Genomic DNA, 23,591 nt, shown 5'->3' on the forward strand with positions numbered 1-23,591 from the left:
CTGCATGTGTAATGGGGGTTGGGAACAAAGACGCGCAGGACCCAGAGCCCCGGCCACCGGGCACCAGCCGTCCCAATCTCCACGGATCTTTTCTTTGGAGTCTCAATGCCCGACTGTCCACCTTTCCAAGAACTGCCCTAAACCCGTCCCGGAGCTCCTACAAAGTTGAGCACGCTTCAGCACCAGCGGGACAGAAAAATCAGTGCCTAGGCTTTAAAGGAGAAAGCGCTTTCCCAGCACAACTTCGTGCGTACACACCCACACCTAGTCCCAAGCAGACGCGCACCAGCATTCCACAGCCCGCAGCCGCTCGCAGCTGAGCGCAGGTCACTCACGCCCGCCACGTGCCAGCCGGACCGATCTGAGACCTGTTGGTTCGCCTCTTCAACCCTTCTCCACTCCCAGTTGCCCAAAACAAAAGCGGTCCCACGAGGGCGCATCTGCGGCCCGCTGCAAGAAAAGCGGGCGCAGGTAGGAGCCACTCGCATGAGGATCGCGACGCGGAGTGGCGGGACGGGGTGCAAAGGACTCCGGGCGGGCTATGGAAAGCCGTCCGCTTAGCTTTGCGACACCTGTGATTCTCTGGGACGAGAAGCCCCAACGCAGCCTCCCCCGATTAGATGCCCGCCCCGCTTGGCCGCCTTCCCCACGCTCAGGTTTTCCTCGCTCTATCCCTGGGGTCCGCGCGCCCGCGGAACCTGAACCCCAACCCTGACGCTCCAGGTCCCCTCATCACCTAGCACCTCTGCGAGCCAGAATCGCGCAGAGGATCAGCACAGGCAAGCTCGCCTCTACGATCGCGAGCAGAGCGCCCCGCGCGACCCCGATCCCAGGCAGGTGGCGCGGCGCCGAGGCCGCGGGGCCGCCCTTTGTTGGTAAACACCGCGCGCCCCAGGTCCCCGCACCCCCACGACGCGCCAGGTCCTTACCGGCGCACAGCGATCCCCAGAGAAGGGCGAGGGCCGCCCAGGGCGCCGTCATGTTCCGCGGCGCCGCCCCGCGGACACCCGGAGCCCGCGGGCAGGGCCGCGCTGCGCTCCCGGGGCGCGCAGGGCCCGGCGGCGGCTGCGCTCTGCTTCCCGCTCCTTCTCTGGGTCTCGCTTCCAGGCGCGCGCGCTTCTGCGCTTCGGTTCCCAGGCAGCGTGCGGGGATAGGTGCTCAGGGCCGCTGCGGGCGGCGCGCAGTGCGGCCCGGGTTATGGGGCGACGCGGGAGCCGGGGGGCGGCGGCGGCGGGGCGCGGGCCAGGGCGCGCCCGACGCGGGCATGGCGCAACGGGGCTGGGCCCGGGCCCCGGGCGCAGGGGCCGAGTCCGGAGGGGCCATGAACGGGGGGTGGGGGTGGGGGAGGGGAGCTGAACCGAGTCCAAAATGGCTCCTGAGCGGTGGCCACGGAGCCGAGCCAGCGGGGAAACCCGGATGTTGGATACAAAGAGGCGGGCGAGCTGGGCGGGGAGGGGGAGGGGAGGCGGGCCCTCCGGCCGCGTGGTCCGCGCCCCCCTTGGGGGCGGGGCCGGAGAGGAACAACAACACCGAGGCTCCGCCCCCCAGCCCGCGCCCTCTGGAGACAGCGCGCACGCAGCACCGGGCTCTAGGGCTAAGCAGGGCGCGCGCTAGGAGCTGGTGGGATTGGACTGCCCACCACTTGACTGGTGCCTGCTCCATGCTATGGATCCCACGCTACGGGTTGCACGCTCCTCTGAGACCCCTGAGTGAGTGGGTAGCTCCTGGACCCCAAAACCTAGGACCTCTGTCCTCCAGCTCCCATATATGGACTAATTAATTAATTGACAGAAAAACGCTGAATTCTGAATTGACAGCGGTTCCCCCACATCACACAGACAGTTACCTCCAAGAAGAGGAGGACCCACAGAGCAGCTGCAGGTGGGAAAGAACTGTTGGTGACCTGCTTCCCGAAGGATCCTCAGCAGTCCCACATCCTTCATCTTACCTTCAGCACTCCTCCCACCCCTTAAAGATCTGTTCAGAACACGTCTCTGTTCCTTTCACACACACCAGATTCCTCCATTTCAGATTCCACAATCGTTATACAATCAGAGCATGTGAGAGTGCTCAGCCTCCCAGCTAGACTGGAAGAGCCAGTCACCACTCCGGGGGAAAAAATGCTATAGAATCCTCAGATACTTTCCTCCTGCCTCGGCAAGAGCAGAGAGGAGGAATGTGGTACCCACAGCCTGGGTCGTTTCATTTGCTTGAGACTTGGACTTCCCTTATGAAAGAGATGCTGTAAACCCCTCCAAGACTTGGATAGAGTTTCCTACTGCTACGGCTTTGGTTTTGAGGCAGGGATTCTCAGCCTCCCAAGAAGCTGAGACCATGGTCTGCACCTTATCTGACAACCTTTGCTCTTAAATGTTGTCTCTTTTCTCTCCTTATGTAATCCTCAGATGGCCTTGAGCTCTCTGTCGGTCTGGGACTTTTCTTGTTTTTCTTTCGTTTTTTGATCGAATGTGTGTGCTTGCCTTCTGTATCTATGTGCTCGATGAGTATGCCTAGTGCCCTAGCGGTTTGAAGACGGCATGAGATACCCTGAAACTGAAGGTAGGAAGGGGACTGAACCTGAGTCCTCTGCAAGAGCAACAACCCCTGAGCCATCTCTCCAGACCCATGGTTTATCTGGCGTTTTTTTTCTTTTTTAATTATTGGTATTTTTTGAGACAAGGTCTTCCTATGTAGCTCTGACTATCCTGGAATTCGCTCTAGACCAGGCTGGGCTCAAACTTCACAGCGATCTGCTTGCCTCTGCCTTCTGAGAGTTGAGATTAAAGCCGTGTGTCACCACCCACACCCGTTTTATTTATTTTTAATTGGGTGTATATATGTATGTCTGTGTGGGAATATGTGAACGTACACACAGGTACCCAGTGAAGCCAGAGGAGGACACAGGATGCCCTGTAGCTGCTCCACATGGGCTCTGGAGCCCAAACTCAGGTCCTCTACAAGAGCCGTTAAGCTCTCACTAGCAGCGGAACTATATCTCCAGCCCCGATTTTGCATCTTCTTAATTAGCGGCAGAAACATATTCAAACAAGCTCACAGCGATAGACCCACTGTACTAGGGAAAGCATTGGTTATCTTTCTCATATTGGGAAAAAAAACAAACTATCATTCATTCATATGTCAAAAATTAGACTAGTTAATTCTACTCTTCTGTCTTAGGTGAGGGACTTGGGGGAAGGGGTGCTGAGCCTAAAGTATCTCACACTAGCCCAGGCTGGCCACCTATTCAATACACAGCCAAGAATGACCTCAAACTTCTGATCCTCCTGCCTTGTATCTCCCAAAGGCTAGGATTAGAGGTTTGTACCACCATGCCTGGTTGTATGTATTGCTGGGGACCGAACCCAGGGCTTCCTGCACTTAGGCTGACCTAGCTACTCAGCCACATCCCCAGCTCCTATACCATACCAGGTCTTATGTCACTTAGCCTTAACCAAAATGGCCACACATCAAAATGCTATTCTGATGTTTTTAGAAAATCCCAATTCATATTTTGAACTACTAGCTTCACAGCTGCACTCAGCAGCCTATCTGACATTCTGAATTTTACCTAGCTGGAAGAGAACTTCCATATGCTCTCCCCCATTAGCCTGCTCTTCCCCATCTATCCCTGTCAGAATCAATAGCATGGTCAGTTGTTCATAGCAAAGCCTTCTGAGCCACCCTTGAATGTCCAATCAACCAGCATGTCTCAGATGTGTATCCAATATCCAGCCATATTTTTTCATACACCCTGTGCCACTAGCAACCTACATCTAACATCTGGACCAGCAGCCTACATCTCACATCTGGACCAGCAGCCTACATCTCACATCTGGACCAGCAGCCCACATCTCACATCTGGACCAGCAGCCCACAGCTCACATCTGGACCAGCAGCCTACATCTCACATCTGGACCAGCAGCCCACATCTCACATCTGGACCAGCAGCCCACAGCTCACATCTGGACCAGCAGCCCACAGCTCACATCTGGACCAGCAGCCTACATCTCACATCTGGACAGCTTCAACAGCAGTAGACCGATGGGCTGATTAGCTGTCATCATTATCCATTCATGTTGCTAAGTGCATCTTATATAAGAATTTTATTATATTCTACTTATGTATTTATTTATTTAAAGTGTATGTGTATGTGTGTATGTGTGTGTGTGTGTGTGTGTGTGTGTGTGTGTGTGTGTGTGTGTGTGTGTTAGGGAGAAGGAGACAGATAGACAGACAGACAGAAAGGAGAGAAAGCCTAAACACACTCAGGTTGGATGACAACCTGTGATCGGTTCTGTCTTTCTACTCTGTGGGAGCTGGGAATCAAACTAAAACCCTCAGGATTGGCAGCAGGTCCTGGCACCTAGTGAGCCATCTCTCTGGTCCTAGTACATGTTCTAAATAGTAACTGAGGTGAATCTTTAAAAGATGGGACTCTGGGATTAGATGGCTCAGTGCTAAAAAGCACTCGTTGCAGAGGACCTGGATTTGGTTCCCAGAACCCAGACTGGATGATTCACAAATGTCTATAATTCCAACCCCAAGAACACTACCTCTCCTGACCTCTACAAATACCTGTGTATGCATACACACACACACACACACACACACTTAAAAATAAAATTAGAAAGATGCTTATATTATATTATATTATATTATATTATATTATATTATATTATAGTAATTCCCCTTTATCTGTGGTTTCTCTTTTCAGTTACTAACAGTCAAACAAAGCCCAAAACATTAAATATTAATTTTCTTAAGTTAGGACTTTCAAACCGCTAGCTACTCTGGCTGGCATGATAACTTCTTGCCAGTCTTCTCTGACCCTCTCAGGACACAACGGAGTCCTACCTCTGTCCCCAGCCTCCGTGATGTGTTTGCTGCCCACCCATTGGTCTCTCTTTTTTTAAGATTTATTTTTATTTATGTGTATGTACACTAGTGTGCAAGTGACTGTGGAGGCCAGAAGAGGGCCTAGAGATAGGCAGTTGAGAATCACCCAGTGTGGGGGCTGGGAACTGAACTCTGCTCCACCACTCCACAGCAAGCATTCTTGACCACTGAGCAATCTCTCCGGTCCCTCCCCAGCCCTCTTTGGCATCTTAATGCCCATCTTGGCTATCAGATCGGTGTCCATGGAATCATGGTGCTGTGCTCAAAGAATCTGCATTTCTCCCAGTGATGACCTGACTCTATAAGTACTGCTGCTGAGAATTCAGATGAGCCAAAGAGGAGGCGTGTCCCCTTTAAGTAGCCTCAATAACAAAGAAAAAGGCTGTTGCCAAGCCTGTGGTAAAAATTAATCTTTCCGTGAAATTGTGAAAAGGTGAAAGAGCTGCTTGTTAGTGTTTCTGTCATGGCAGAAACTGCACAAGAGGTGACTAGTTCTGGGGGTTGATCCTGCTGGGCTACACCTCAACCCCAACATAAACTACCAGAATTACTTGAAGACAGCTGAAAAGATGTGGCCCAGCGTCCCTCAGCCACTGAGAGGCACAGTCACATACATGCATGCTCTAACTACATGCAAGGGAGTCCCTGGGGCCCACACTCCAGAAGGATCGTTCTCTGTATGACATTAGGGAGGGAGAGCTTGTGGATCTTTTTATCAGTATTACTGTTCTCCAATATCTACTCATGTTTGCATCCCTGGGGCTCAAACCTGGCTCTTGCACATGCTGAGCAAGCTATCTGGGTGCTTCACCCCAGCTTCAGCTCCTGTGGAACTGTTATTTCTTAGGCAGTGATCTCAGAGGACATCATTACTTTTTGGTTTTTTGTTTGTTTGGTTGGTTGGTTGGGTTTTTTTGTTTGTTTGTTTTTGTTTTTTTTCAAGACAGGGTTTCTCTGTGCATCCCTGGCTGTCCTGGAACTCACTCTGTAGACCAGGCTGGCTTCGAACTCAGAAATCCCCCTGCCTCTGCCTCCCAAGTACTGGGATTAAAGGCGTGCGCCACCACTGCCCAGTGAGAGTGTCATTGCTTGACTCCATTTATTCCTTCCCTGACCCCACAGGTCTTCATTCTACCCCCTCTGTTAATTTAATGGTGGCGACCTTGAGGTCAGCTGAATGAATCGGATCAGGGAGGAAGGTGACACTAATGAGAGGGAACAGTGAGGTTGTGTTCTGCTAATGGAAAAATCCCCAAACCTTAATGGTTTAAAACCACAAAATTTATTTCTTCCTCTCAGTACATGTCCATTAGGGGTCACCAGGCAAATTCCAGTCACCATAATAACTCAGGGACATAGGCTGACACAGAAGTGTGGTGGGTTTGGTTTTGTTTTGTTTTGTTTTTTTTAACATATGTTTCTATTGCAGAGCCAGGAACAAAACCATGACAAATTACATGTGGCTCATAACATTTTTAATTAGATTCTGAAGAGATAATGGTTAGGATGTTGGCCTCGTGGTGTTTGAACCTTTGAAAATATCCACCTCAAAATATTAAACAGCTACATGAAGAAAATGTAGGAAATCCTTGTACGTTTCGAATAAGACAAAGTGATAAAGGTTTTCTCCAAAATACAAGCAAATGGGAATTGGAGTGGGGGACAAAGCAATAAAGACTGCGTGAGCCAGCTTCGCTGCAAAAGGACATGCAACCACAAGAAAGAAAGCACTGTGTGGGACAAGAGAGTCCTAGACAGCTAAGAAATACTGTGGAAAACATAAAGGCATCCCAACAGCTGGGGACACTGGGACAGACCTTCCTCAGTCCCACTGCAAAAAACACAGAAAGAGACTGGATCCAGACAGGTGGCACCAAGGTGCTCTTTCAGAGACCCAGGCTTTGGTTCCCAGCACCCACATAGCAGCTCCCAAGGTCTCTAGCTCCAGTTCCAGGGAGCCAACATACCCTTGTAGCCTCAGCAGGCAATGCACACGCATGCACAAACACATACAGGCAAAACACACACTCACAAAACATAAAAATAATAAATCTTGAGGCTGGAGAGACGGCTCAGTGGAAGAGCACTGACTACTCTTCTGAAGGTCCTGAGTTCAAATCCCAGCAACCACATGGTGGCTCACAACCATCCATGATGAGATCTGACACCCTCTTATGGTGTGTCTGAAGACAGCTACAGTGTACTTACATATAATAATAAATAAATCAGCCAGGCGGTGGTGGCGCACGCCTGTAATCCCAGCACTCTGGGAGGCAGAGGCAGGCGGATTTCTGAGTTCGAGGCCAGCCTGGTCTACAGAGTGAGTTCCAGGACAGCCAGGGCTATACAGAGAAACCCTGTCTCGAAAAAACCAAATCCAAAAAGCAAAATAATAATAATAATAATAATAATAATAATAATAATAAATAAATCTTTGGCCAGGCAGTGGTGGCACATGCCTTTTGTTTTTTGGCACATGCCTTTAATCCCAGCACTTGGGAGGCAGAGGCAAGAGGGTTTCTGATTTTGAGGCCAGCCTGGTCTACAGAGTGAGTTCCAGGACAGCCAGGGCTACACAGAGAAACCCTGTCTTGAAAAAGCAATAAATAAATAAATAAATAAATAAATAAATAAAACTTTGAAAAATATAAATCTTTAAAAACAGAAAAGAACCAGACATGTAGATCCATGGCTTTCACTGTGAAGCTGTCTTGCGAACATGTATCTCTGGACATGTGTGTGGTCTGCTGCAGCAGCAAGTACCCACCTACCTCAGCGTGGTAAAAGCCTCTTAACCACCTCCTGCACGCTGCCTTCCCCCTCTGCACCACATGGTACGTGGCATGGGTGTGCCCATACTCACACACGAAATAAATGAAACACCTTTTTGAAATAGGGTTCTCTGGAAGAGTAACAAGTGTGTGTGTGTGTGTGTGTGTGTGTGTGTGTGTGTTTGTTTGAGTACACTGCAGCTGTCTTCAGACACACCAGAAGAGTTCATCAGATCCCATTACAGATGGTTGTGAGCCACCATGTGGCTGCTGGGAATTGAACTCTGGACCTCTGGCAGAGCAGTCAGTGCTCTTAACTGCTGAGCCATCTCTCTAGCCCAGCAAGTGTTCTTAACTAGCCAGCCACCAAGTCATCTCTCCAGTTCTGAATTTGTTGTTGTTTCCTTCTGTTTTATTTCCTTTCGGACAGAATCTTACTATGTAGCCCTGGCTGGCCTCAAACTCATGGAAACCCACCTGCCTCTGCCTCCCAAGAACTGGGTAGAAAGCATGTGTTAGCATGCCTGAGACTTGTTTCCCTTTTTTTGTTTGTTTGTTTGTTTGTTTTTTAAATACCTATCTTTTGCTAGGAGTTTAATTTTTTTCTCCAAATTGGACTTTTTTTTTTCTTGCTTTTTTTGCTTTTTTCGAGACAGGGTTTCTCTGTGTAGCCCTGGCTGTCCTGGAGCTCACTCTGTAGACCAGGCTAGCCTCAAACTTAGAAATCCACCTGCCTCTGCCTCCCAGAGTGCTAGGATTACAGATGTGCGCCACCACTGCCCGGCTCTCCAAATTGGACTTTTAAAAAAAAAAGGTTTTCTTATACCCAGGCATAGTGGATGTTTCATGTTTTCGTTCTGGTGCAATAAATGGGCATTTTAAAATGTTTATATCTGTGTCTCTGTGTGTGTGCAAACACACGCCACCATGCCCCTGTGGTAATCAGAAGACAACTTCTGGGAGTCATCTGCAGGTCGCCAGGCTTGGGAGTGTGGACTGTTCGTTACCTGGTTGGCCATCTTGCCCACTCGAAATGATAAGTTTTTATGTAGGAGAATAGACATATTTCTACTTCAATATGGGGTATTTGTGCAGGGGTGCGAGTAGGTGGATAATTTAATTGGCAACATGCTTGCCTCACAGCAAAAGCCCCGACTTTGAGTCTCAGGACCCACATTAAAAGCCAGGTTTGGCGGCATGTGCATGAAATCCCAGTGATGGCCGGATGGGAGGGGAGACTGCTGACTCCCTGGGAGCTGCGTGGCCAGGCCCCTTCTCCAACAGAAAGCAGAAGGTACCTAGTAATTCATCCAAGCTAGTCCTGAGCTCCAGCCTCCACATGCACTCACACACACACACCTGCATCACACACACCTACCTGCACTCACACACACACCTGCACTCATACACACACCTGCACTCATACACACACCTGCATCACACACACCTACCTGCACTCACACACACACCTGCACTCACACACACCTGTACTCATACACACACCTGCATCACACACACCTACCTGCACTCACACACACACCTGCACTCACACACCTGCACTCATACACACACCTGCATCACACACACACCTGCACTCATACACACACTCCTGCACTCACAAACACCTGCACTCACACACACACCTATACTCACACACACCTGCACTCACCACTCACACACCTGCATCACACACACCTGCATCACACACACACCTGCACTTACACACACCTGTATCACATACACACCCCTGCACTCACACACACCTGCACTCACACACACCTGCACTCACACACATACCTGCACTCATACACACACCTGTACTCACACATACCTGCACTCACACACCCCTGCACTCATACACACACCTATACTCATACACACCTGCACTCACCACTCACACACCTGCATCACACACCTGCATCACACACACACCTGCATCACACACACCTGCACTCACACACACACACCTGCACTCACACACACCCCTGCACTCACACACACCCCTGCACTCACACACACCTGCACTCATACACATACCTGCACTCATACACACACCTGTACTCACACATACCTGCACTCACACATACCTGCACTCATACACACACCTGTACCCACACATACCTGTACTCACACACACACCTGTACTCACACACCTGTACTCACACACTCACCTGTACTCACACACACCTGCACTCATACACACACCTGCACTCATGCACACACCTGCACTCATACACACACCTGCACTCACACACACCTACCTGCACTCACACACCTACCTGCACACACACACCTGCACTCACAAGCACACACACCTGCACTCACACATACCTGCACTCATATACACACCTGCACTCATACACACACGTGCACTCACACACACACCTGCACTCACACATACCTACCTGCACTCACACACACACCTGCACTCACACACACGCACACACCTGCATTCACACACACACACATGCACTCACACATGCACCAAGCCACACATATATGCACCCATGCATATACACATGCATTCATACATACATGCATTCACACAAACATATGCACTCACACACATTCACTCACACACACACAAACACTCACACACACATGCACCAAGCCACACATACATGCACCCATATAAGCAAGTACTCACACACACACATGCACTCAGCCACATACATAAACCCATGCATACATACATGCACCCATACACATATACCCAGCCACACATACATGCATCCATACACACACATGCCCTCACACACACAGGTACCCAGCCACACATACATGCACCTATACACATACATGTACTCACACACATATGCACCTAGCCACACAGACATGTATCCATGTATACATGCATGTACTCATACACACATGCATTCATACACACATGTACCTAGCCACACATACATGTACTCATGCATACAAACATGCACCCACACACACACATATACTCTTACACACATGCACCCAGCCATACACATGTACAGACACACACACACACAAAGTAGAACATTCAGTGTACATTTAGTATACTTTGTAGAAACCACCTGCATGTAGCTTTGCCTCCCTCGGCCTTAAAGAGGACAGTGGTGTGTTAAAACTCTGTTCTTTCCAGCAGTCTGCTTCCCCTGCTGCTATTGCACAAACGCCACGTGCTTTGACAGGTCACAGCCAACGGGAAAGGAAGACAGCACACAGGATTCTGGCCCAGGCAGAGGATTCCAGAATGTTATTGCAGACTGGCAAAGCAAATAGCTGAGCCTGTAGCCCTGATGGTTGGCACACCATGATTGTGAAGTGAAGCTCTCAACACAATGGTGTCCCTCTTTATGTCTCTTCAGTTCTGAACAGTGAGATGAATGTTGTGGTTTCTGCTTTCTGTGAGCTTTGTGTATGGACTGTTGGGGACCATTCCACTCTTCAGTCTTTCTGAACCTCCACTCCTGTGCATGTCTCCTCTAAACACAGGAATGCATTGGTTTGTACAGTGTTTGGAAATTCTTTCTCTTTGAGTAGGTGGATTAAGGGCTCTCACATTTACCGACTGGACTCATGCTAGGACTTCTGCTTACTGTGTGCACAAAGCTGCAATTACTATGTATTACTGGTTATATGATCTGTTGCCTTGTCTTTGAGGACAATTTGCATTTGTTAAGATTTATTTATTGTGTGTACATGAGGGTTTGCATGCACCAGGGCACCTATATGGAAATCGGAGGACAACTTGTGAAGTCAGTTCTCCCCTAGCATATGGATCACCAGGGGTCAGACTCAGGCTGCAAACACCGTTACCTGCTGACACATCTCCATAGCGCCGAGATTTCATTTTTCTTGCTTTTTAAAAACTCTTCATTATACTGATTCTATAGGTTCTTTTAAACACTAATGCCTTTTGAAGCGCTTAATAATTTTATTGCTCAATTCTCCTTTTTCATTATTTAAGCCTCAAGTATTTGCTTTTCAGTTTTAAATATTACCAACTCCTCAAAATGTAACAATGAGCTCTCTGTGCTTCCCATTTCTCCTTTCCTGTCCAAGTTGGCTTCAGCTGCCAATGTGACACAGTCTAGAGTCATCTGAGGGACTCTCAACTGAGGGGCTGCCCAGATCAGATGGGCCTGTGGCCATGTCCATGACACAGTGTCTTGATTGATGGTTGATGTGGGAGGGACAGGCCTACTGAGGGCGGCACCATTCCTAGGCCTGTGTGCCTGGGCTGTATAAGAAACATAGCTGAGTGTGAGTCTGAAACGGAGCCAGTAAATAACAAGTCTCCACGGTGTCTGCTTGGGGATGACTGTGATCTGGAAAGGGAAGATGAAATTAACCCTTTCCTCCACTGCATTGCCTTTGACCGTGGTGTTCTTCAGAACAAGAGAAAGCAAGTGCGGACACACCCCCTGTCCTGTGCTAGCTGATAACTCTGTCCCAGCAGTGCCATTTGACATTCTTCCACGTCAGGGTCTCCCTTCGTCTCCCAGTACCGTGGCAGCTGTCTTTAGGAGCACACCAAGGAACAGTGAGCAAACTCGCTGAGGCGTGACTGAAACTCTCGACGGCTTAGCTGGGTACAGACCCAAGCACACTTTTCTCCTTCACTTACATCAGGGGTGGGGGTGCTCATTGCCACAGCACAAGTGTGAAAGTCACAGGACAACTTGCCGGGGTTGGTTGTGTCCCTCCACCATGTAGACCCTGGAGCTCGAACTCAGATCTGAAGTCTTGGCAGCAAGCCTCTCTACCCACTGAGCCCCCTCACTAGTTCTTATATTTTTCTTCATTCTTTGAAAATGCTCCAGGGTGCCTGCCTGCATATTCAGTGACCTTTCCTAGTCTTGTCGAGTCTGGTGGGGGCTGTGGCCCTGGTCCTACCAAGATGCTTCAAAGCCTTACTAAGTAAGAATGCCTGGGTCCTTGGCCTGGAGAGATGGCTCAGCGGTTAAGAGCACTGACTGTTCTACTGGATGGTCCTAAGTTCAACTCCCAGCAACTACATGGTGGCTCACAACCACCCATAATGACAAAACAAAAAAATGCCTGGGTCCACAAAGCCATACTTTCCCAGGAATCCTGGGAAATGTAGATAAGAACAGGACCACTGAGTGGCCTTTTGTCAGGGGTGATAATAAAAGTAGTAGAGGTTTAAAAGGCTCCTGCCCGCCCATCCTGCCTGCCCATCACTAACCGCTCCCCGAGCCCATTCAAGACCAATCATGCTAACTTAAACAAGATGCATTAGGGCGAGATGGTGCAGTGGTTAAGAGCACTGACTGCATTTCCAGAGATCCTAAGTTCAAATCCCAGCAACCACATGGTGACTCACAACCATCTGTGATGGACCTGATACCCTCTTCTGGTAAAGACAGCCACAGTGTATACACACACACACACACACACACACACACACATTATATATATATAACACATATACATAATAGATAATAAAAATCTAAGCTCTGTTAGGTGTGAACACGGAACACAACACACTTGTCGGGATGTACCACAAGAAAGTTTCTCCCTGAGGAGACGCCAGCCGGACCTTTCTGAAAAAGAATGGCATCTTTTGGTCTTGACTACTTCACTTTTACCTTTACCTTACAAAATGTGATTTATTTTTATTTTTAATGAGAAGAAAAAATTTTATTATTGTACAAGGGTCAAAATAGATGGGGAAATTTAGGTGTAGCAGGGCATCCGGCGCCCTAATTAGCATCGTATGCCCATTCCGATGGCCATGAAATTGCCAAAGGTGCTGCCACTCTGCATCATAATTTCCCAATGCTGCCCATCAGCTTCTGACCCCATTTCCGATCCTGAGACAGGAGAAGGTGCTCAACAGCGCCCCGGCCACCATTCCCACCCATGGTGCAACCCATGACAAAGCCCATCTTCACACCATTAAAGCACCTGGGCTGGGACTGCCCGTAGGGACCCACCACCACCACCACCACCACCACCACCACCACCACCGGCATCTCATTCTCCGCAGAGATCGCTCAGCACAACCGAAATGTGATTTATTACACAATGTATGTTGGAATCTTATGCTACGGTTTCCTCTAAACTTTTATATGTCTGTTCTCCGGCTTTGTGTGTCACTTGGAGTACAGAGAGGCCATCAAATCCCTTTGGGACTGGAGCTACAGATAGTTGTGAGCTGCCGTGTGGGTGCTGGGAACAGAACATAGGTCCTTTGGAAGAACAGCCAGTGTTCTTAACCCTCGAGACATCTCTCCACCAAACGTCCTCCTTCCCCACACCCTTCACCCACACCAACTCTGTTTTATGGTCTAAGCCTTTTGATGTTGGGTCAGTGATATACAAATCTCAAAACACTGCTAGACCATATCTAAATTACAAGGTAGACTCTTTTGAAACATATTTGTGAAGCTGGTGGTACATCTCAGTAAGAGAGGGCTTGCCCAACATCTTCAAAGTCACAGGTTCAAACCCCTGCCCAGACAAAGGGGAAGCAGGGAAAGGTAGATTTTAGGTGTTTTCAAAATTCTGTTTATTTTGGAAAGTCCTAAACATCAAGAGGGATCTTGTCTTTATTCTCCTCCCTTCCTTTCTGGTGCCTCCCTGAACTTCCTGCTAGGTCTCCCTCCTCTCTGACATGTCATGGAAGTCTCCAGATGTGTCGGATTTGTTTTGCAGTTTGTCACCTATGGTGGCCTTTTCATCTACAGTTGCCCGGCTTGTTGTGAGATCTGTTGGAATGTCTTCGTGGTTAACTGTTTGTTGTGTGGTCCCTGAAGCCTTTGCGGCTTGTTGGTAGCGTAAAACCTCTGTGACAAGCAACATTCCAGCAGCCATTTCCCTCTGCGCTGTGGGTTTGCTCTGGCAAGATGGCTGCTCACTGCTTCTTCCCCCCCATACACCTCGTCTTCCAAGGGACCTCATGTCTAGACACAACTCTCTTTCCATCTGTGCTCTGTCCTTTTGATTTCCCAGCAGTCACTGCTCTGATCCTGGTCTCACACCTGTCTGCAGCATCTTGCCACTGTGTCAGATCCAGTGGTCTGGTTTAAAACGAGTCCTGAGTTCAGCCCGGCCTTGTCTTGTCGCAGTGGGGAAACTCTAGGGGGTGACCCCGGTGTGAGATCACCAGGAAAAGTAAAACGGGGTGGAGAGGGAGGGCACAGCTCAAACATAGTAGGATTTGTGGAAGTGAGAGTCACAAAGTATGTCAAGGAAAAAGGAAACCCAGGCTGGGCGTGTGTGGCTCAGCAGGTAGAGTGTCTACCTAGAATGTAAGAGGCCATGGGTTCAATCCCTGGTATTGCATAAAACCAGGTGTGGTGGCATAGTGGTAAAAAGATCATAAGCTTAAGGTCACCTTAGCTCCACTGAGGGCAGCCCAGAGGAGACCCGGAAGAAAAAGAAAGCCAGAATTTAAAAACTTCTCTAAACACACAATTATGACATCATGTGAACTACAATGAAATATGGAAGAACCCGTAAGTGTTTAGCCTGGGAGATGCCCAGCCAGGTCACCAGGGCAACCCCAGTCAGGCAGTCTCTGGGTGGGGGAGGGGGAGGGGAAGGAAGGCTATTCACCAGGTCATCTGGAGTGGGAAGTAATAGCAGGTGCGTATAGGGAGGGAAGGTGACAGGCAGACAGGAGAGAGCCCTGGGAAGACACCTGCAGAAACAGAAGGTGGAGACAGCTGCTAGGGTCATAGGCAAGAGAGGTTTGCTGGGGAAGGATGGAGGGGGCGGTCCCAGGATGGGGAAGGTGACTGAAGGTAAGGAAGGGGGCGTGGTCAGAGTCAGGGAAAAGACTGTCTCTCCCTAGTCTGCGATTTGGTCCCTTTGAAAGGGGAACATGATTGTCTTTGGTGTCCATACCCCACAGTGTTCTCCTGAATGAAAGACAGAAAAGGAGAAATTGCTTTTCCATCCCAGGACATGCAGTCCACATGTCCCCAAGGAGTCATGGCTTCAGGATGGTCCAGGACAGGACGGGAGTGCTCCACAGAGCACAGCGGAGCCTTCAAGCACAAGGACTAGTGCACGGGGAGGCAGCAGGGTGTCCTGGCCGGAAGAATTCATTCCAGAGGCCTCTGGGCCTTGGACAAGATTCTCTGTTCCAGTTCAGCATATCGAGGGAGAAGGGCGGCATAGACCTGGGCAGGCAGAAAGAGCAATATAGATATAACGGGGAGGGGGAGCGATCCTTACGGCTGCTTACAGCTTCAAAGTTTAAAAACGTAAATTCTGGGGCTGGAGAGATGGCCCAGTGGTTTAGAGCACTGACTACCCTTCCTCAGGACTGAGGTTTGAGTTCTAGTACCCATAGGGTGACTCATTACAGTCTGTAACTCCAGTTCCAGGGGATCCAACACCTTCTTCTGGCCTCCTCAGGCACCATGCACACACATGATGCATAAACATTTCTGTAGACAAAACTCTCATACCCATAAAATAAATAAAAATTTATGAATAACTATATATAACTATATATATAGTTATATAACATATTCCAAATTTCACAAACCTTGGCAAAACCAATGAGAATTATGACATCACTATTTCCTCTAAGCAGTATGTGTTAAATGATGATACTTGGGCTGGAGAGATGGCTCAGCAGTTCAGAGCACTGACTGCTCTCCTAGAGGTCCTGAGTTCAAATCCCAGCAGCCACATGGTGGCTCACAACCATTTGCAGTGGGATCTGATGCCCTCTTCTGGAGTGTCTGAAAACAGCAACAGTATATTCACATACCTAAAAAAAAAAAAAAAACAAAAAAAGTCGGGCGGTGGTAGCACTCGCCTTTAATCCCAGCACTTGGAAGGCAGAGGCAGGCAGATTTCTGAGTTCGAGGCCAGCTTGGTCTACAGAGTGAGTTCCAGGACAGCCAGGGCTATACAGAGAAACCCTGTCTCGGAAAACAACAACAACAAAAATGATGATACTTTGGATAGATTAAATGAAAAATTAATTTTGTTTGATGGGTGTGGGTAACACACACCTTTAATCCAGAACTCAGGAGGCAGAGGCCAGCCTGGCCTATACAGTGAGTTCTAGGTCAGTCAGGGATACACAGAGAAACCCTGTCTTGAAAAAACAAACAGAAAAAAAAAACCCAAAAGAAAACAAAAAGAATAATTTTGTTTCTGTTTATACATTTGAAAAATTGAGGCATTGGAGAGATGGTGTGTGTATTGGTTAAAACCTGACAGACTCTGCCAGAGCCTGACAAATCCAGAGGGGGATGCTCGCAGCCAACCATGGACTGAGCACAGGGTCCACAATGGAGGAGTTAGAGAAAGGACTAAAGAATCCGAAGGGGTTTGCAGCTGCATAGGAAGAACATCAACAACAGACACCCCCCTCCCCCAGCTCAGGGACTAAACCACCAATCAGAGTACACAATGAGGGACCCATGGCCCCAGCAGCATGCATAGCAGAGGGTGGCCTTGTTGGACATCAATGAGAGGAGAGGCCCTTGGTCCTGGGAAAGCTTGATTCCCCAGTGTAGAGGAATGCCAGGGCGGGAAGGCGGGAGTGGGTGGGTGAGCACCCTCATAGAAGCGGGGCAAGGGGGATGGGATGGGGGTTCCCCAAGGGAAACCGGGAAAGGGGAGAATACCAACTACACCCCCAAAAAACAAAAGACATGTATTGATCTTACAGAGGACCTAGGTTCAGTCCCCAGCACCTTTGGTTTCTTTTGTATTTTTGTATGCCAAGGATGTAATTCTGTAGTAAAGTGAATGTTTCACATAAGTGAGACCCTAGGTTCAAAGCCCAAGTGCTGTGGGTTGTGTGTAGAGAGGAGTGTGTGTGTGTGTGTGTATATGTGTGTGTGTATATGTGTATGTGTGTGTGTATGTGTGTGTACATGTGTGTGTGTACATGTGTGTGTGTGCATGTGTGTATGTATGTGTGTGTGTGTGTGTGTGTGTGTGTGTGTTGGGGATGGGAGTGAGCAGTGAAGTAAGATTTCACTCTGGTTGAGTACAGCAGGTTTAATATAGGTGAAGAGAGAAAAACTTACCTCTTAAATAAAAAAAGGCCCAAGACAGATTGAAAGGCAAGTGCTAAGAGAAAATCCAGAGGTTTCTCACCTGGGAAGCTCCCGGGTTGGGGGTGGCAGTCAGGCAGGGCTGTGGTGCTGATTTCACAACCTCAGAAAAGGCCACACCTGTCCCTCCTGCAAGGCCTAGAGGGGAAAGGTCAGTCACATGGGTGTATGTCACATGAGGATGTTAACTGAGTATGTCAGACATTGCTATGGTGACAAAAAAAAGCAAAAAAAAAAAAAATCCACAAGGCAGGGCAGCTCAGCGGATGACACCTTCTCAGCCTGCACAAGACTCAGATGCCCACCCAGCACCACACAAGAAAACCCATGTCTTTAAACTGGAGTCGCCCAGCCCAGAAGAGTTACTAAAAGTCACTGATAGCAAAATTGCTTATTAAAAATATTTAAATTGAACCGGGCGGTGGTGGCACATGCCTGTAATCCCAGCACCTTGGGAGGCAGAGACAGGCGGATTTCTGAGTTCGAGGCCAACCTGGTCTACAGAGTGAGTTCCAGGACAGCCAGGGCTACACAGAGAAACCCTGTCTTGAAAAAAAAAATATTTAAATTGGGTAACTTTTGTTGTTGCCGTTGTTGTTATACACAGCTGAGAAGGCTCACCTGGAATCCAGAGTTACAAGCCAACCTGGACAACGTGGTGAGACTTCATCTCAAAACAAAAAGTATATTAAAGAGAGAGGGGGAGAAAGAGGCTTGTGATACAGGCACAGACAAACACAAGGCCCCGGCTTCAGTTCCCAGCACTGGGTAAGAAGTAAAAGTCCCATTGGAAGTAAATTCCCCAATGAAGTTGACTTGAAGTTGCTGGAGTTGGAGGAGAAACAGGAATGAGGGTAGAGGTTCCTTATTAGGAGGACAGCGCCCCACCCTTCTTTTTCAGTGTTGAAAGAAATTTCAAGTTTAAGTGGGTGTGCTAAGGAGTGAGTTCACAGGGAAAGAATGAACCCCTTGGCGAAAGGGTGGAGTCCCTCATGCACTTGACAGCCAGGAGTTCCCTAGCGACAGGTCACAGGGTAAGCAGCCTGCTTGAGGAGTCTAGCCTTAACCCTCACTAACTGTCTCCCAGCACTGTCTGGGGTTTCAGGGAGCCGGCCAGCAGAGTCAGGGCCTCTGGGAGCTGTCCATGGTTCTGGATTTCTTGGCTCTGAGGCCTTCACCACTGCCTCAACGTCTTGCCATTCAGGACTCTATCCACCACCTTCATCTCTGCTGGCTGTACAGACCTACAACTAGGCTGCCTTGAAGCATGCCCTGCGGTCTTTTTTGGTCTCTCTTTAGAGTTTGACTTGGACAGGCCTCATCCAGGCCTGAATCCTGCCTCCCTTTCTCCACTTCAGCTGGAGCATACAAAGAGCAGGGGTTCATTCTTGCTGGAGTAGGGGACATAAAAATGAGGCTAACAGTCCTGAGATCGTGGTGTCTTTCAACAGGGAATTCACCCTCCCCCCTTCCCACGCTCCTCAGCCCAGTGGTGCTTACACACTCGTGAGACAGTCCTGCCCCGTTCATTGACCTACCATGAAAGGCTCGGTACGCGGAGCCAACACAGGCTGAACTGGTGGTGTCTATGACATACACAGGGGCCCCAAAAACATCTGCAAGCACCTGGGAGGGACACAGAAGTTGGAACGGGTGAGTTCTTGCTCAGATCATTAGGAACCTTCTAGGCTCTGCTCTCTCCTCATGTCTTCTGGTGCCTTCCATCCAACCACCACTGCCTTTAGCACCGGAGCCGGTGATGAGACAGGAAGACCTTAGAGAAGGGCTGCTGTCTCCAGGCTGACTCTAGACCTTTTGTAAGACAAGATCCTACCATATAGCTCAAGCCAGACTGAAATTTGCTATGTAACCAAGCTAACCGCAAACACATCATGTTCCTACTTCAGCCTGAGTGTAGAAACTTTAAGCAGCAAGCCATACCTTGGGCCTTTTCTTTTAAGACGGGATGGTACTGTGTAGCCCTGGCTGGTGTAGTGCTATTTAGACCAGGCTGGCTTTGAACTCACAGATGCGCATGCTGCTGCCTCCTGAGCACTGGGACTGAAAACAGTGCACCTCCATGTCCAGGTCCCTGTACTTTTTTGTGTGTCTGTGGACATGTGTGTGGAGAAGGAAGAATCCTCATGTGTGCAAGTGCATGTGGAGACCAGGGGTCAACGCCAGGTGTCTTCTTCAGTCACTTTGCCTCACTGTTTGCGGGAGAGTCTGTAATTTGGCCTTCGGCCAATGCTCACAGAGAGCCCCTGGAGAGGTTCGAGCCAATGGCTAGGCTCCTGCTGCCCAGACTTCTCTAATGGCAGTGACAGCTATTCCAGCCCCTTGAGGAGGGAGAGTGGCCTGGACCCCTGGGCTAGTGGGGGAAAAAGCCCAAAATGAGGCCAAAAATATCCCACTAATCACTGAGCTTGCCCCAAAATCAGGCCAAAAAAAAAAAAAAAATCCATCCAATCCCACTTTGGAAAGCTACACACACACACACACACACACACACACACACACACACATACACACATACACACACACACAAAGGAAACCCTATGTAAGTCTGTCTGCCTGCCTGCCTGCCTGCCTGCCCAGTCCTTGCTGCCTCTCTCCCTGGCAGAGGAAGCCACCCTCTTGTCTTTCTGTCTGTCTGTCCTGTTGTGTGAGGTTTGTTGTGTGGTATGACTTGGTTGTATTCCTTGGCCCCTGACTGCCAGGATACTTCCCACTCAGAGCTGGGACGCCTGCACCTCCCATCTCCACCTCCCAGTGCTGGAATTACAGGTTTACACAACCAAGGCAGACATCTTCTGTCGGTAGGAATCTGGACTTAGAACCTCATGTCTATGCCCCGGCTTTTTAACTAGTTATATCCTGGTTGGCTTGTTGAAGTTTTTTTTTTTTTTTTTTTTTTTTTTTTTGGTCAACTTGACACAAGTTAGAATCTGATAAGACAGAAACATGGTTGATAAATTGCCTTCGTAAACTCAGCCTGTGGACAAGCTGTGGAGGTGTTTTCTTAATTACTGATTGATGTGAGTGAGGCCATCCCTGGGCAAGCAGTCCTGGGTTCTCTCAGAAAGTAGGCGAAGCGAGCTGTCAAGAGCAAGCCACTAGGCAGTCCCCATCGACGGGCTCTGTCTCAGGTCCGGTGTGTAGGATCCTGTACTGCTCCACCCCGACATCCCTCAGTGATGGGCTTATAAGCTGTGAGGTGAAACAAACTCCTTTCTCCCTAAAATCTTTTGCTCATGATGTTTTATCAGAGCAATGTAAACCCTGACTTAAGCTTATTTATTTATTTATTTTCAGTGCTGAAAATCAAAGCCAGAACCTCAAGGGTCACAAAACAACTGGCTCGTTCAGTCCAGTGCTGCTGTATGTGCTCAAGGACCTGACTTTCAACCCCTAGAATCCATGTAAAAGAAGCTGAATGTGCAGCACGTGCCAGTAATCCCAGCCCTGGGGAATCAATCCCTGGAGCTCCCTGGCCAGTCATTCTAGTCAATCCCTGAGGCTCGATGGCCAGCCATTCTAGTCAATCCCTGAGGCTCGATGGCCAGCCATTCTAGTTGATTCCTGGGACATGCTGGCCAGCCATTTTAGTCAAATCTATGAGCTCCAGGGTCAGTGAGAGTTTATTCCCCCAAATAAGGGGGAGAGTGATTAAGAAAGACCCCCAGCTCCTAGATGTAAGATGAGGAAGAGGTTGTGGTACAGGGCCATCACCACACACACCTGCAAGATGTCTTTATTGTGAGATGCTCCTCCCGTGGCCAGAATCTTTGTCTTGGGCACTGTAAGACAAAAGGTGGAACAGAACTGAAACACTTGTGACTCTCTCAAAGCGGAAAGGACTGTCCTTCGGCCATTGATGTCCTTCAGCCTTGGATGGCGTGTGGAGGCTGATCTTCCAGAGCTCTGGAGAGACCCAAAGCTTGGCTTACGCAAGCAAGGCTCCTCATATGTAAGTTGCCTGGGTATCTACAATCCCTCTGCCTTTACTGTCTTTACCAACTTAAAAAAAAAATCAAAGAATGTGGGGTTGGGGATGTAGTTCACCTGGCAGGGCAAACACAAGGCTCCAAGTTCCACCATTATCTATTTTACTCCACCCCACCCCATCCCCCAAAAAGGAAAAAAAAAAATCTCTCAACAAAATAATAATAGAAGTTTTCTTCTATTGATAAGTGCCTCATACCCAAATCTTATAAAAAGTTTTGGTAGGGTTATTATTACTGTTGCTGTTATTATTGTTATTATCATTAATTATTATTATTTATTATTTTATTAACTCACTCTTTGAAAGGATTTATTTCATTCTATGTGTATGGGTCTATGACATGTATATGAATATACATGTGGGAGACCAGAAGAGGAAGCTGGGTCCCCCAGATCTGGGGTCATACTTGAGTGGAGGGAACTGAACCCTTAAGTCTTCTCTAAATGTAGCAGGCATTTCAGCCACTGAGCCATCTCTCCTCCATCACCCTTTGACAGGGATTGAGATAGGATTTCATGTAGTCCAGGCTAGCCCTAAACTGTCTCTGTTTTAAAGGATAACCTAGAACCCCTGATAGATCTGAGGTCACAAGTATGTGCAGCCATGCCAAAGCCAGACCAACAACATTCTTTTTTACATTTGTTTGTTTATTTATTTGCATGCGTTCTCTATTCTTGAAATGCCCTTTTGATTCTTAGGCAGTATTAGAACTAAATGTGCTGATGACTGACCAAGAACAAACACTGAGCTGGCCAATCCACCCAACAGCCTGAAGAAGTACAGACGAGCGTCTCTGTGTGTGCATCTTTGTGCTTGTAGGCATGTGTGTTTAAGAGATCCTGTTTGATGGGGGCTGGGGAGATGGCTCAACGGTTAAGAACACTGACTGCTCTTCCGAAGGTCCTGAGTTCAATTCCCAGCAACTGCATGGTGGTTCACAACCATCTGCAATAAGACCTGATGCCCTGGGGGCTGGGGAGATGGCTCAGCGGGTAAGAGCACTGACTGCTCTTCCGAAGATCCTGAGTTCAGATCCCAGCAACCACATGGTGGCTCACAACCATCCGTAAAGGGATCTGACGCCCTCTTCTGGTGTGTCTGAAGACAGCTACAGTGTACTTAGATATAACAATAAATACATCTTAAAAAAAAAAAAAAGATCTGATGCCCTCTTCTGGAATGTCTGAAGACAGCTACAGTGTACTCATATATATATATAAATCCTGGTTGAGAGTGGGAGACAGAGCTCAGCTGTAACATACTTGCCTGGCAGGCATGAGGTCCTGGGTCCCATTGCCAAAATTATGGAAAAAAACAGAAACAAAAACAAAACAAGGGCTAAAGAAATGGCTCAGTGATAAAGAGCACGGGTCCTTCCAGAGGACCCCGGGTTTGATTCCCAGCACCTGCATGGCAGCTCACAACCACCTGTAACTCCAGTTCCAGAGGCTTCGATGCCTCCTTCTGGCCTCTGTGGGCACCAGGCACTCAAGCCCTACATAGACATCCATGCGGTTCGAGCATTCACACATAATTAAATGAAATTTTTAAAATGAAAAAATAAAAAAATGATGATAAAAAAGTCTGCTGAGAGACACTTGGTGGCAAGTGTCCAAGCCCCGAAGCTCACATGGTAGAAAGAGTGAAATGGACTCTGCTCACATGCTGACTGTGCGCCTGTCCCCCGTGCACAAATTATAAACATACTTAAAAGTGAAAAAGGACCCCCCCTAAAACCTGGGGGTCTTGTTTGAGAGGAACCCAGCAGGGTTTGCAAAGCAGGATTGATTCTTGCTTTTTAACTTGCTAAGAGGGCAAGTGTCTTTACGGTCTAAAGGAATTGCTTTTTAAGCAACTACCTATGATCCTCCCGTGCCGTCGGCACTC

The 23,591-nt window shown here is 48.6% G+C and overlaps 2 protein-coding genes and 1 pseudogene across 8 annotated transcripts in view; all 3 read right to left on the reverse strand.

Moving 5' to 3' along the window:
• The window catches only part of Acvr2b (activin A receptor type 2B), a 34,148-nt gene extending 32,818 nt beyond the window's left edge, over positions 1 to 1,330 (reverse strand). For all 3 annotated transcript variants that reach the window (XM_052186993.1, XM_052186995.1, XM_052186994.1), the window contains exon 1: positions 930 to 1,330. In XM_052186993.1, the coding sequence (XP_052042953.1) occupies positions 930 to 981 (52 nt within the window). In that variant the 5' untranslated portion in view covers positions 982 to 1,330. The remainder of the gene's footprint in view (positions 1 to 929) is intronic.
• An 11,999-nt stretch (positions 1,331 to 13,329) lies between these two features.
• On the reverse strand, positions 13,330 to 13,642 carry LOC127689507 (reactive oxygen species modulator 1-like; annotated as a pseudogene).
• The window catches only part of Xylb (xylulokinase), a 38,629-nt gene continuing 28,672 nt past the window's right edge, over positions 13,635 to 23,591 (reverse strand). Inside the window, exons 16-19 of one of the 5 annotated variants that reach the window (XM_052186997.1) lie at positions 21,440 to 21,498; positions 19,237 to 19,324; positions 17,742 to 17,836; positions 13,635 to 15,796 (exon numbers count right to left, since the gene is read on the reverse strand). In XM_052186997.1, the coding sequence (XP_052042957.1) occupies positions 15,719 to 15,796; positions 17,742 to 17,836; positions 19,237 to 19,324; positions 21,440 to 21,498 (320 nt within the window). In that variant the 3' untranslated portion in view covers positions 13,635 to 15,718. Of the gene's footprint in view, positions 15,797 to 16,175; positions 16,396 to 17,741; positions 17,837 to 19,236; positions 19,325 to 21,439; positions 21,499 to 23,591 lie in introns of those variants that run through there. The other 4 variants (XM_052186999.1, XM_052186996.1, XR_007978693.1 and 1 more) reach the window with 4 other exon arrangements.

This window comes from Apodemus sylvaticus, chromosome 7, assembly GCF_947179515.1.
Source record: "Apodemus sylvaticus chromosome 7, mApoSyl1.1, whole genome shotgun sequence".
NCBI classification, from domain to species: domain Eukaryota; kingdom Metazoa; phylum Chordata; class Mammalia; order Rodentia; family Muridae; genus Apodemus; species Apodemus sylvaticus.